We start from the raw sequence: 10,775 nt of genomic DNA on the forward strand, positions 1-10,775 counted from the left end.
GCGTGCAACAGAGAGGAGACACAACAGAGAGATCTGCCCTGCACCGGACTCACCATCTTAGGTGACACTTCTTGCTATTGTGGATCGACGGAGGAAGAAACACACAATTACGGCCTTAAAACACACAATGACCGCAGTGTGAAGCAGCGTGCAAGAGAGGCTTACCAGTCAGTCATTGTGCAACGTGCAGAAGTAACTTCATTTCACCGACATTTTTCTGATGCACGACCCGAATCTTGTTTTCCTGGATCGCCTGTGCACAGCAGGGGTGCAGAGATCAGTTTTGCGCCGTCAGCGTGCTTTAAAATGTCCCGCACGGCTGGGGTGCTATTAAATATGTAAGCAGCAGGGGGCGTTAACAGAGCGCTATAACTGAGAGGACTTGATCAGCGGTGCACAAGTCTGATACAAAAAATAAATGATAAGAAACCGTTATTTATTTTAGGGTTATTCTATTCTATTATTTTTTTCACATGCAAATATTATATTACACAAGTATGGTGTTTGAAGACTATTTTATTTTAAACATTCCTTAGCATATAAAACAAACACCACATTGATCAGTGCTGCAGACATGTACGTTTAAATTACAAAGTGCAGAAAAACATGCCATATTTCCCAAAAATGACTTGACTTTGACACTAAAATCACTTTCATGTCTCAAAATTAAGAAACTGAGCTTGAACATAAGGCTTTAATCCTAATAATTAACAAATACAAAAACAACAGTGATTTGATGAATGTTTACTCCCAGCATATGTACTTCAAAAACACCCTTTTACCATATTGTAAAAGTGCATGTCACAGACAGTCCAGTGCATTTTATGGGTTGTGTTCCGTTATTTAAACATATTAATCGCTGGGTCTTTCTCTCTAGCTTGCAGCTTTGTCTGTTCCTCCTCACGTGATCTGGTTTCCCTTTAGGTGGCACCTGTCAGTTTCAGTGTCCAGGCCCACTGGCATGGCATCTGGCTGAAGGACAGCTGGGGCAGGAGAACCCGCAGTCCACTGGGCTTTACAGGCTCCCACTGCAGAGACCCGTGACCGAGAAGCACTACCTTTTTTTAGAAACAAAAGCAACACATGAACAAGGTTGACATGTTGACAGAAAGGGAGAAACAAGAACTGCGAGACAACTTAATTTCCCAGGATGCAGTGCACTAATTGGACATTCTAGCAGGGTTAGACCGGTTTGCAGATATATTGAGCTTTAATTAAATACTGGCCAGTCATTTCTTTCTCTGCTAATGGGATGGAGGTTCCTCAGTGACCACAGCTGCACTCTAACAGTCTTTAAAACCAACAATACTTGTTTGGTTTTCTTTGCAAATTAATGAATTGTCAGAAAATTATGGCATCTCTTTTAAAAACTTGTTCCAGTCAGCATCCCCAATGTGTTTTATTTAATTGTAAACTGAATTATTTTGAGACAGTTGGTCAGAGAAACACTGGTGTGCAATTTTCACAATTTTCAGACATTTAAATCCCTATGAATCAATTCATTGAGAAAATAATTATTAAATAAATGGGGAAAAAAAGTTACTTGGAGCCCTGGCATGCTTCTCTACCACTAAGAGTGAGTTACCTAGAATTAAGCGGCTACTAACACACCATAAAGAATTTAATTATTGTGAGACTGGTTGATCACCGATATTGGTGTTTGAAAGTTTAGAGAAATCCAAACAGGATTTCTCGGACAATATTTATTAAAAATTAACACATATACATTTCTTGATAAGGATTCCATTAAATCTTGTGATCAAGTTATGTACTGAGCAGGACATTTTTTAATGGTGGACAAACTACTGTATGTTATGCGGCACTGTTCATCATCTTTAGCAGCGGCCATATATGCTGATACCTACAGTATTTATTGGCAATAAGCTAACAACTTGACCAGTATATCTCTCTGGTTGTAGTCTTACCTGAGTCTGTCCTTGTGTAACCACAGGTTCACTCAGAATCATTGATCCATTATTGGGCCACTTCAGCAAAATGGCAAAGATGCTCTTTTCCTGTGGTCTGAAAGTGTACCTGTTGATGATTTGGCCAATTCAGGATCTTTCAAAATATACAATACATACAGTATATTTATTATTAGTACATAGGCTGCTGTGTGAGCTTAGAAAATATAACTAACAATATCTCAAACACTTTGGTTTGTTTAACAGTATGAGAAGGAGGACATTAAATCACACACAACTACACAAGATGTATGTAAAGTTAGCAAAGATCCAGGTGACATACACTAACAACAAACAAACACAATAAAGACCTACACCATCATCAGTGAAATCACATGCTACATCTTACACAGTAATATGTAGTGCCTGAACTTTACTAAGATACTTTTGGCAGAAATCATCCCTTCACATTCTGTACAAGGATTTTTTTTTGTTTTGTTTTTAATATCTAAATATGGTCTAAATATCTAAATATCAAGAACAAAAAGGGGGATGAAATCTAATCTATAGTATAAATGTCCTTAGAAAATCATCTACACGCTGAAATGACCAAGTGTTGGTCACTGCAATCCAAACATATTATACAAAAGTAAATGAAAACCCACCATACGTTGGGAGTGACCGTGTCATTCTGAGCCCGCCATGCGGTTGTGTTGTAGATGGCCTCCCCATTGACCTCCAGCCACTGACCCATCTGCCTCAGACGCTCCTCAAAGATGGGGGCGATCCTCCCATCGTGTGTTGGACCGATGTTCATCAGCAGGTTACCCCCACAGGACACAGTCTCCGCCAATGTCTGAAACACACATTGGTGTTAAAGATGCTGTTTTAACATCAATACATAATAACAGTTTCATTTTGATGCATTAGCATAATTAGTCTAAACAAACAAAACCATCACAGTGAAGACTGGGACCGTCTCTCAGCCTCCAGTCTGTGCTGTGGCACCAAGTTGGGTTTTATAGAAAAGACTTTACTGCACAAATACTTCCTTACAGCTGGAGGGCACTGTTCTGTCAGAATAAACAGGACTAAACCTTGCAGAGTACAGGTAAAAATACTTTTTACATGTTTATTTTCTTAAATAAACTTGAAAATAAACAGTAATTAGGGTTTATGGAAAATGTGTTTGTTTTTTTGTTTTTCCACACACAACCACTGGTTTGTCTCAACAGCAGACCCTGAAAAAAAAAAAAACAATCGCAACTCAAGGTCCTCTTTCTCACTTGTTCTGTAAAACGGAACATTTTCACATAAGGAAGTATTCTCCATCAGCTGATGAAGTGTGATATGGGTGAAAGCCCCAGAACAACTGAATAAGTGGACCTTGAACTGATCTTGTTTTGTCAACCAATTAGTGTGATTTGATTAAATGTGAAAAAGTGATATATGTCAAAAATACCATGTCTTGCGTTTTATGTGGAAATGGTTTGAAAATCTCAATCTATATATATGTATGTATGTATATCCATAAAAGCCATTTAATCATGTGTAATGACTTTGTTTTAGATGGAGCAGTTCAACTCTCACCGCTACAAGCTGCTCAGTTGTGAGGTAGTCACTGAGAGGAGCATTACGTCTGTAACCCCAGGACTTTGTGTCGATGGTCATGCAGTTTTCCCATTTGTGTTTGAGCAGGTGTCCTGGCTGGTAGCGATCAGCACAGGTGTAATATCCACCATGGGTGCAGATGGAGCCAGAGCCCCAGCGATCATTCGTCACCACTGTGTCTCGTACAGGACTGTGAAGGAATACAGGTTAATATCCCACTAACTATGTAAATTAAACATTTTAAACAAATTAATCCAACTGTATTACCTGTCATTATAGAGCCAGGCTAAGAAACCTGTGCTGTTCCAGTACTTGTCAGGGGCGTCTCCGTCCCCATCAGACCACAGCACCTCTGGTTTGTACTTAACAATGAGCTCATAAAGTTCAGGAAGAGTTTTACTGGCAGGAAAATAGTTTGTAGTGAAGACATTGGCAGCGTCCTGTTCAAAAAGCGGATTATACCACTCAAAGAGAGAGTGATACAGCCCTAAACGCAGGTTACTGTGAGCACGGAGAGCACTCGCCACTTCATCTACCAGGTCTCTTTTTGGTCCAACATCCAATGCGTTCCAGTTCCAGGAGTTTTTGGAGCCCCATAGTGTGAAACCTGAAAAAATATATAGATAAAACAATACGTCTCCTGCACAGCTGAAAGGATGCAGCCCAGTATTAACACTCCAAATATGTGGACTAATGTCCTTGTTTTATCACACTTGTTGCAAATTATCTTTTGTTACAAAATAACTTTAACAAGAAACAAAACTGGGAGGCAGGATGTCGATCGTGTCCTGTACCTTCATGATGTTTTGTGGTCAGGACGATGTACTTGGCTCCTGATGAGGCGAAGATGTCCGTCCATTCTTTGGCATCGAAGAACTCCGCAGTGAACTGCTGGGCAAAATCTTGATACTTGAAGTCTGGAGGATAATTCCTCTGCATAAAGTCAACATACGGCTTTAGTTTTTGGTTCTGCCAGTACCACCTGGAACAGAAAATAAATGCAAGACAGTGAGCAATTTTGTTCTATTTGTTGATTGACAATCAAATTAACTATCTGTCCTTGTAGGCCTATAAAATAAAGGAGTTTAATTTATAACAAAACATCAAACTCTTCATATGTTTTGTGTGTGAAATCGTTCTTTGTAAAGTAACTAGTATTGATATGTCAGATAAATGTAGTGAAGTAAAAAGTACAGTATTTCCCTCTGAGGTGTAGTGGAGTAGAAGTACAAAGTGGCATGAAAAGAAAATACTCAAGTAAAGTACAAATATCTCCAATTTGTACTTAAGTAACATACTTGGGTAAATGTTCTGAATTGTCCCCCACTGCTCCTTCGTTGCATGTAAAATTTAAAACGTTACATTTCTTTTTTATAACTAGCCTATTGTTTTATTTTAATACACATTTGATTATCTGTTAAGTTCTGTGTGTGTAGCCTTGTGTTGTATAATGATAAATAAACTACCTGGTAATTGATATGTAAATTAATTTGTAGAAATAGGGAACAGAACTCACCAGAACCACTCGCTGCCGAAGCTCGGGACAGAGAAGACCCCCCAGTGTATAAAGATACCAAACTTGGCCTGGTCGTACCACTCTGGTAGCGGTCTGGAGTCGATGGATTTCCAGTTCGGTTCGTATTTTGCTGTGCTGGTGCCGATCAACAGCATCGACACCAGCAAAGAAACCGTTAAACCTCCCATTTCAGGTCCAAATCACCTAATGTGACAAAATGATCCGGAGGGCGCGGTGGCAATCACATGATAAAGCATAAAGTTACCAAGATGAGGAAGTTAAATAAATATAATGTAATAAAAAAAAAGAGGCAGCTTCTTGAAAACACTGAAAACAATGGGAATGTTGAATAGTTGTCCGTTGACGCGCCGGTGAGGTTCGACCAATCAGATTTAATGGAACACCGCTCTCCCGGGCAACGCGGCGTTCCACATCAAGCGCTCCGACTAGTCTACGCATGCGCGTTCAGCCTCCTTTACCGGAAAAGGCTAATGTTTTGGTTTTGAACCGCGTCATTGTCCACATGCAAGGCTACGTTGATTGTCACTGTCATATCTCTGCGGGGGATTTTGACAAGGTAGATCTCGCTTCAAAGGACACAAGTGAATGTTATTATCTCTGGAATATCTTGTTAGGCGTTAACTTTTCCTCTTATGGTTGACAGGACATAGAGGAGGTAATTGAGAGCTCAAAAAAGGTGAGTCTCAGCTAAGAAGCATTGGCCAGAATTAGCCTAAGGTATGTGTGTGTTTAATAATTTCCTTTACTTTATTATTTCCAAGGCTGGGCTCTTTGCGCTATTAGCTGTAGCTGAGCATGCTGGGGAATTTGACAAGATTATTGAGTTGTCACAGAGGTAACTATAAAGTGACATAATTAAAATTTAGCGTATTTATTGTCTCTCTGTACTGACCTTTTAAAGCTTTTCCCTAGGTTTCCAGGTTTTATTTTTCCCTGCCTAGGAGTCCACCCTGTTCAAGAAGTATCCCCGGAGCAACAGAGGGGGGCTTGTCTCCAGGTAGGATGGACTTAAAAGGGTCTGTTCACCAAAATTACAAAAAAACAACAACACATTTTCTCACTTAACTGTAGTGGTGTAAGTCCAGGCAGGTATTCTTTTGTTTGTTGGCCATGTTTTGAGATCTTTATCTGAGATTTCTGCCACAACCCAGATACAACAGAGGTAATTCAGGTTCTAGGTCCTAATAGAATTCTTGGCTAAACCTATCTTAATATATGTGTGCACTTTATTAACCTACTCTCCACTCTCCTCTCCGTCTTTCTCCATTTTGTAATTTTACTATTTTTACTTCAGTCCACTCAGAGTGAAAACTTTGTATATATGCTGTCTATTACATGATATTTAGAAATTATTTGATGGGGCATTTTTTGCCTTTATTTAGTGACGACAGTAGAGATGATAGTAAATGAGGGTAAAGAGAGAAGAAAGACATGCAACAAAGGTGCTCGATTGAATCTGAACCGTGGACCTCTATTGCATGTCAGTCCATCCTGGAGGAGGAATCCCTCTTCTGTTCTCTTCCTGAAGTCTCTATTAAATGACCTTGAATAGAATTTTGTGGCACTCACAGCACTGAAATACAGCAGCACCCCTTTCCAGAAACAATGTCCTCATTATTACTCTGGATGATCCACAGAAGACGCTGTCAACACTTTCTGTAGAAACTACAGTAGTTCCACCAACAGTGTTTCCAGCGATGTCACAGAGTAACAGGGGAGTTGTTCCTGGAAAGAGAAGTTGCTGCTGATTTTTATAAAAATTTATGAGCACACAAATCCTATCACACCCACTATGAATTCTCAAAGATGGATATCTCAAAACCTGGACGATTCCACTAGGGGTAAGAATAAATCATATTTTTCTGTTTTTTTAATGCAGGATCTAGATGCTGCTCTACCCATAATAGAGAAATACAAAGACCACCTTGTGGCTATTGGAGAGGTAATGATTCAATATTGCTGATGTGATTTAGTTGAATAACAGTTTGCTGTCCTGTCCTTCTTTTACGTTCATGTTAACTCTTTTTCGCGTCTGTTGTTTTAGGTTGGTTTGGATTTCACACCCAGATATGTCAGGAGTGACACTGATAAAGAGAGCCAAAGGCAGGTCCTCATTCGTCAGGCACAGATAGCCAAGGAACTGGATCTCCCTCTGTGAGTCACACTGCAGTGCTGTAGACAATATTACTGGTAAAATTTAAGCTTCCTGAGATAGGGTAGTCACATCTTGCCATTATATCAATTGCTTGGGTGAAAGGTGAAAAACAATATAAAGAAAAAAGCAACCAACACTGATAAGCTGCTTATTTAGTTTAATAATGACATTTCAACATTACATCTTCATCAGGTAATTAATCCATTGTGTTTTTCATCATTACCTGATGAAGACGTAATGTCAAAATGTCATAAATGTACTTTGTATTACGTGTTATATTTGAATTTAAGAGATCCTTTCACACACAATACTTGACTTTGAAAAAACATTTAATAGTTCTTAACAATCAGCTATTGGTTGCGCCACTGGCAGCTTATTAAGTGTTAGGTAGTGCAGCATTGCATTAAGCTAGATTTTAGCAATTGTGTTTGCAGACACATCAAGTACAAAATTAATACATATGTTACGACGTGCGTGTCATAAATGCATTATTGTATTTGCAGAATGATCTCAGTTTGTGCACTTATATGCATTTTCATAATATTTTTGTGTGTGTGTTTTACTTGTAGAAATGTTCATTCACGGTCTGCAGGAAGGCCCACCATCCACCTCCTGAAGGAGCAAGGTGAACAGCAAAGTTTAGTTTCTCAATTTCCCTCTGGATAAAGTCGAGCATAAACTGTAGTTCCTCCAAAATTTCACTAGGTGTCGAAAAAGCCCTGCTTCATGCTTTTGATGGGAAACCGTCTGTTGCCATGGAGGGAGTGAAGGCTGGATATTTCTTTTCTATCCCACCATCTATAACACGGAGTGAACAGGTAAAGCAGAGCACCTGATTGTGTTAACTTTACACTGCGTCCTAACCCAGCCCAACACAGTTACTCTTACACATACATATTGTTATTTGTCTTTTATGTGTGTAGGTAGACAAAAAAACGAGCAATTCCAGTTCACACAACTAAACTACTGACATGGTCTCTTCAGACATCACTGACATGTTAACTTGTTTTTTTTATTGGTTGGTTTTATCACATTTTCTCCATTTTCCTTTATCGCACTGAATGTTATTGACTGATGATGAACGTTTGTGTATTTTCCACCAAGAAGCAGAAACTTGTGAAACAGTTGCCATTAGAGAACATCTGTCTAGAAACGGATTCACCGGCTCTCGGTCCAGAAAAGCAGGTAAAGTATTTTTTCCCTCAGATTAACATAAAGGTGCTGAAATTCAAATCCATGCTGTTTATGGCTGTGATAGCTGGGCTGCAACTAAGGCAATTCCTTTTCCATATAACAGACACATTAAAAAAAACAGAACAACCACAATCAATCAAACATTCAGACACCCTGTCAGTGGCAACATATCAGCATTTGAGCACCAGAGCAAAGCAGCGAATGTACAGGTCGCTATGCATGGACCAAGCTCCAAGGGCGTCACTTTGTGTTGAAAAGTGGTGGGGACATAATGGCTCAGATTAGGGGAGTGATGATATGATGATACACTCATGATACATGACGATGCACAATGTTGAGTTCACGAGAACAAGACGAGAAGATATTTTAACACTGTTTTGAAGAAATATTCAATGCTGAAATATGAGTGGTGGACTTTCAGCATTTAACACTTAATTTCCTGCATTTTGGAGAAATTGTCTGCACCAATTTATGGTGTAAATGTTTTTATTTTATTAAAAGGGAAACAAAATTCAGGTGGCAGGTGACTATTCAAAATGTAATGGACTATAATGCAGTAATCTGTAGCTTGTTTTTTTTAGCGTAACAGTGCCCATTTGTTTCTTCTATATTTACATTGCATTTCATGTTTTTTTTATTGTCCAAATAAACCTTTCTCAAAGCATTTTCATTTGTTTTTTAACATTTCTAATAAGCTATTATTGTTCAGAAAGAAGGTACTGCCGTCCTGAGGTCAATCAGTATTTCCCAAAGCCGTCCTTATATATCTTGTTTTGTCCACAACCCAAAGATATTCAGTTTATTGTCATGGAGTAGTTAAGGAACCAGAAAATATTAACATTTATGGAGCTGGAATCAGAAAGAGGATTTTTTGTTTTCTTGTACTCACACCAAATAATCAATTATCAAAATAGTTGCAGATTAATTTAATAGTTGACAGCTAATGGATTAATTGTTGCAGCTCTAGTGAAAACCTTTCTTATTCCTTTTTGATTTGAAGCAGTGATCAAAGTTGTTTATTTTTAGGAGGATATTTATTAAAACTCCTTGACTTTTCTTTTACATGCATATTTGTGACCCAACTTAAAATCTGTTGTGTGTTTTTATATCAGAATCAGAAATACTTTATTGATCCCCGAGGGGAAATTCTTTTGTCACAGTTGCACTTGTCAAAGGTAGATAGATAGAGTATATAAATATAATAGTATAACTATAAAAAATAAAGACAAATATATGTGGGTATGTGCAATATTTACATTATTAAGAATTAATATATATATATAAAAATTTTAAAGGCATTTATCATTAAAGCTTCATTCACCCACTCATGTTATGTCTTTCATGTTCTGTGTCCCAAATTCAGGTGAGAAATGAGCCCAAAAACATCTGTATCTCTGCTGAGTACATCAGCAAGATCAAAGGAGTGGCGCTGCAGACGGTGATGGAGGTGACGACACAGAATGCTCTCCGACTCTTCCCAAAGCTAAAGTCTGCCATCAGACCCTGACAAAGCCTTTAAAGTTGATTTCATCAGTCTAGAGTCGCTTTTTATTTGTTTACCCAAATAACTAAATGTGGAAGTCTGATTAAACCAAGATACCCTTAAGTGTAAATCAATAAAAAGCAGAGGGTCAGATAAGGTGTAAATCAGTGTCAGAGCCACATAGTTAAAGCTGAAAAACCTGTATGTGGACAATATAACTGCACCTGAGTGCTGAAAAACATTTATTAATCTTGTTTAACTCCTAAATAAAGGAAGATTTCACACACAAGCTGTGTATTTTTCATGGGCATGATACATCTGAAACATCCAACATTTCAGAAACACCGTGTCATGTTACAAAACCAACAGTTGACATCCATCAGGGTCATTTAAACGTTCATGTCAATGTAAAGTGAATAATCAGGACATCATGCCTGTTTTATTCATATTACCCATTAACAGATCTAAGCAGAGCAGTGATATCATTAACGTAGTAATTTCCCTGGTTGACTGTACTATTTATTTCAGTGTTGCTGTTCTTTCTCTATAATTAAAAGGTGATTCATCATTCACTATCAGCTGCTATAACCAAACTGTGATGGCCCTAGATGATTCTCCTGTCACAGCTTCAAGTGCTCCTTTACTTTAGGTGTGACTTGCTGCTAACACTCTGCTGACACTTGAATTGGTTAAAGGTTTAATGTAAAATATTTGGGTGTTTCAATGCTGATTTGGGGACTTTTCCAACCAGTTAAACTTAAATTCAGAGGAAACGTATTCCTTGTCAATTTCTACTATCAAAGACACTGACAGAGCCCCATGTATCAACTATTGACAAGCAACATATGTGCATTAGCTCTGTAAAGGAACAGTAGTAGGAGCACAAAGTCG

The 10,775-nt window shown here is 38.4% G+C and overlaps 2 protein-coding genes across 3 annotated transcripts; one reads left to right on the forward strand and one right to left on the reverse strand.

Annotated features, from left to right (window-relative positions):
- Positions 1 to 498: 498 nt before the first annotated feature.
- Positions 499 to 5,371, reverse strand: fuca2 (alpha-L-fucosidase 2). Its single transcript, XM_038729180.1, has 7 exons — positions 5,032 to 5,371; positions 4,310 to 4,497; positions 3,783 to 4,122; positions 3,495 to 3,705; positions 2,570 to 2,760; positions 1,926 to 2,034; positions 499 to 1,058 (listed from the first exon to the last, which is right to left on the reverse strand). Exons 1-7 carry the CDS (start codon positions 5,217 to 5,219, stop codon positions 921 to 923), a joined length of 1,365 nt encoding a protein of 454 aa, XP_038585108.1. The 5' UTR covers positions 5,220 to 5,371; the 3' UTR covers positions 499 to 920.
- Positions 5,372 to 5,483: 112 nt separating this feature from the next.
- On the forward strand, positions 5,484 to 10,173 carry LOC119910527 (putative deoxyribonuclease TATDN3). 2 transcript variants are annotated; one of them, XM_038729182.1, is made up of 10 exons: positions 5,484 to 5,608; positions 5,696 to 5,728; positions 5,814 to 5,887; positions 5,965 to 6,049; positions 6,932 to 6,994; positions 7,097 to 7,206; positions 7,777 to 7,832; positions 7,913 to 8,025; positions 8,312 to 8,392; positions 9,765 to 10,173. In XM_038729182.1, the coding sequence occupies exons 1-10, from the start codon at positions 5,489 to 5,491 to the stop codon at positions 9,906 to 9,908; spliced, it is 879 nt and encodes a 292-aa protein (XP_038585110.1). In that variant the 5' UTR covers positions 5,484 to 5,488; the 3' UTR covers positions 9,909 to 10,173. The 2 variants fall into 2 exon arrangements, with proteins under 2 accessions (XP_038585110.1, XP_038585111.1); XM_038729183.1 differs by having other exon boundaries at positions 8,315 to 8,392.
- The last annotated feature ends 602 nt before the right edge of the window (positions 10,174 to 10,775 follow it).

The sequence above is a fragment of the Micropterus salmoides genome, unplaced genomic scaffold (assembly GCF_014851395.1).
Source record: "Micropterus salmoides isolate LMB-PRFRI ecotype aquatic unplaced genomic scaffold, ASM1485139v1 Ms_hic_scaffold_19, whole genome shotgun sequence".
Taxonomy (NCBI): domain Eukaryota; kingdom Metazoa; phylum Chordata; class Actinopteri; order Centrarchiformes; family Centrarchidae; genus Micropterus; species Micropterus salmoides.

Coding starts and splice junctions, on each gene's coding strand:
- fuca2 (XM_038729180.1), bottom strand. CDS start 5,219: ATGGGAGGTTTAACGGTTTCTTTGCTGGTGTCGATGCTGTTGATCGGC. Junction 4,123..4,309: donor GACCACAAAACATCATGAAG/GTACAGGACACG, acceptor ATATTTTTTCAG/GTTTCACACTATGGGGCTCC. Junction 3,706..3,782: donor GCCTGGCTCTATAATGACAG/GTAATACAGTTG, acceptor ATTCCTTCACAG/TCCTGTACGAGACACAGTGG.
- LOC119910527 (XM_038729182.1), top strand. CDS start 5,489: ATGCGCGTTCAGCCTCCTTTACCGGAAAAGGCTAATGTTTTGGTTTTG. Junction 5,729..5,813: donor TAATTGAGAGCTCAAAAAAG/GTGAGTCTCAGC, acceptor ATTATTTCCAAG/GCTGGGCTCTTTGCGCTATT. Junction 5,888..5,964: donor ATTATTGAGTTGTCACAGAG/GTAACTATAAAG, acceptor GCTTTTCCCTAG/GTTTCCAGGTTTTATTTTTC.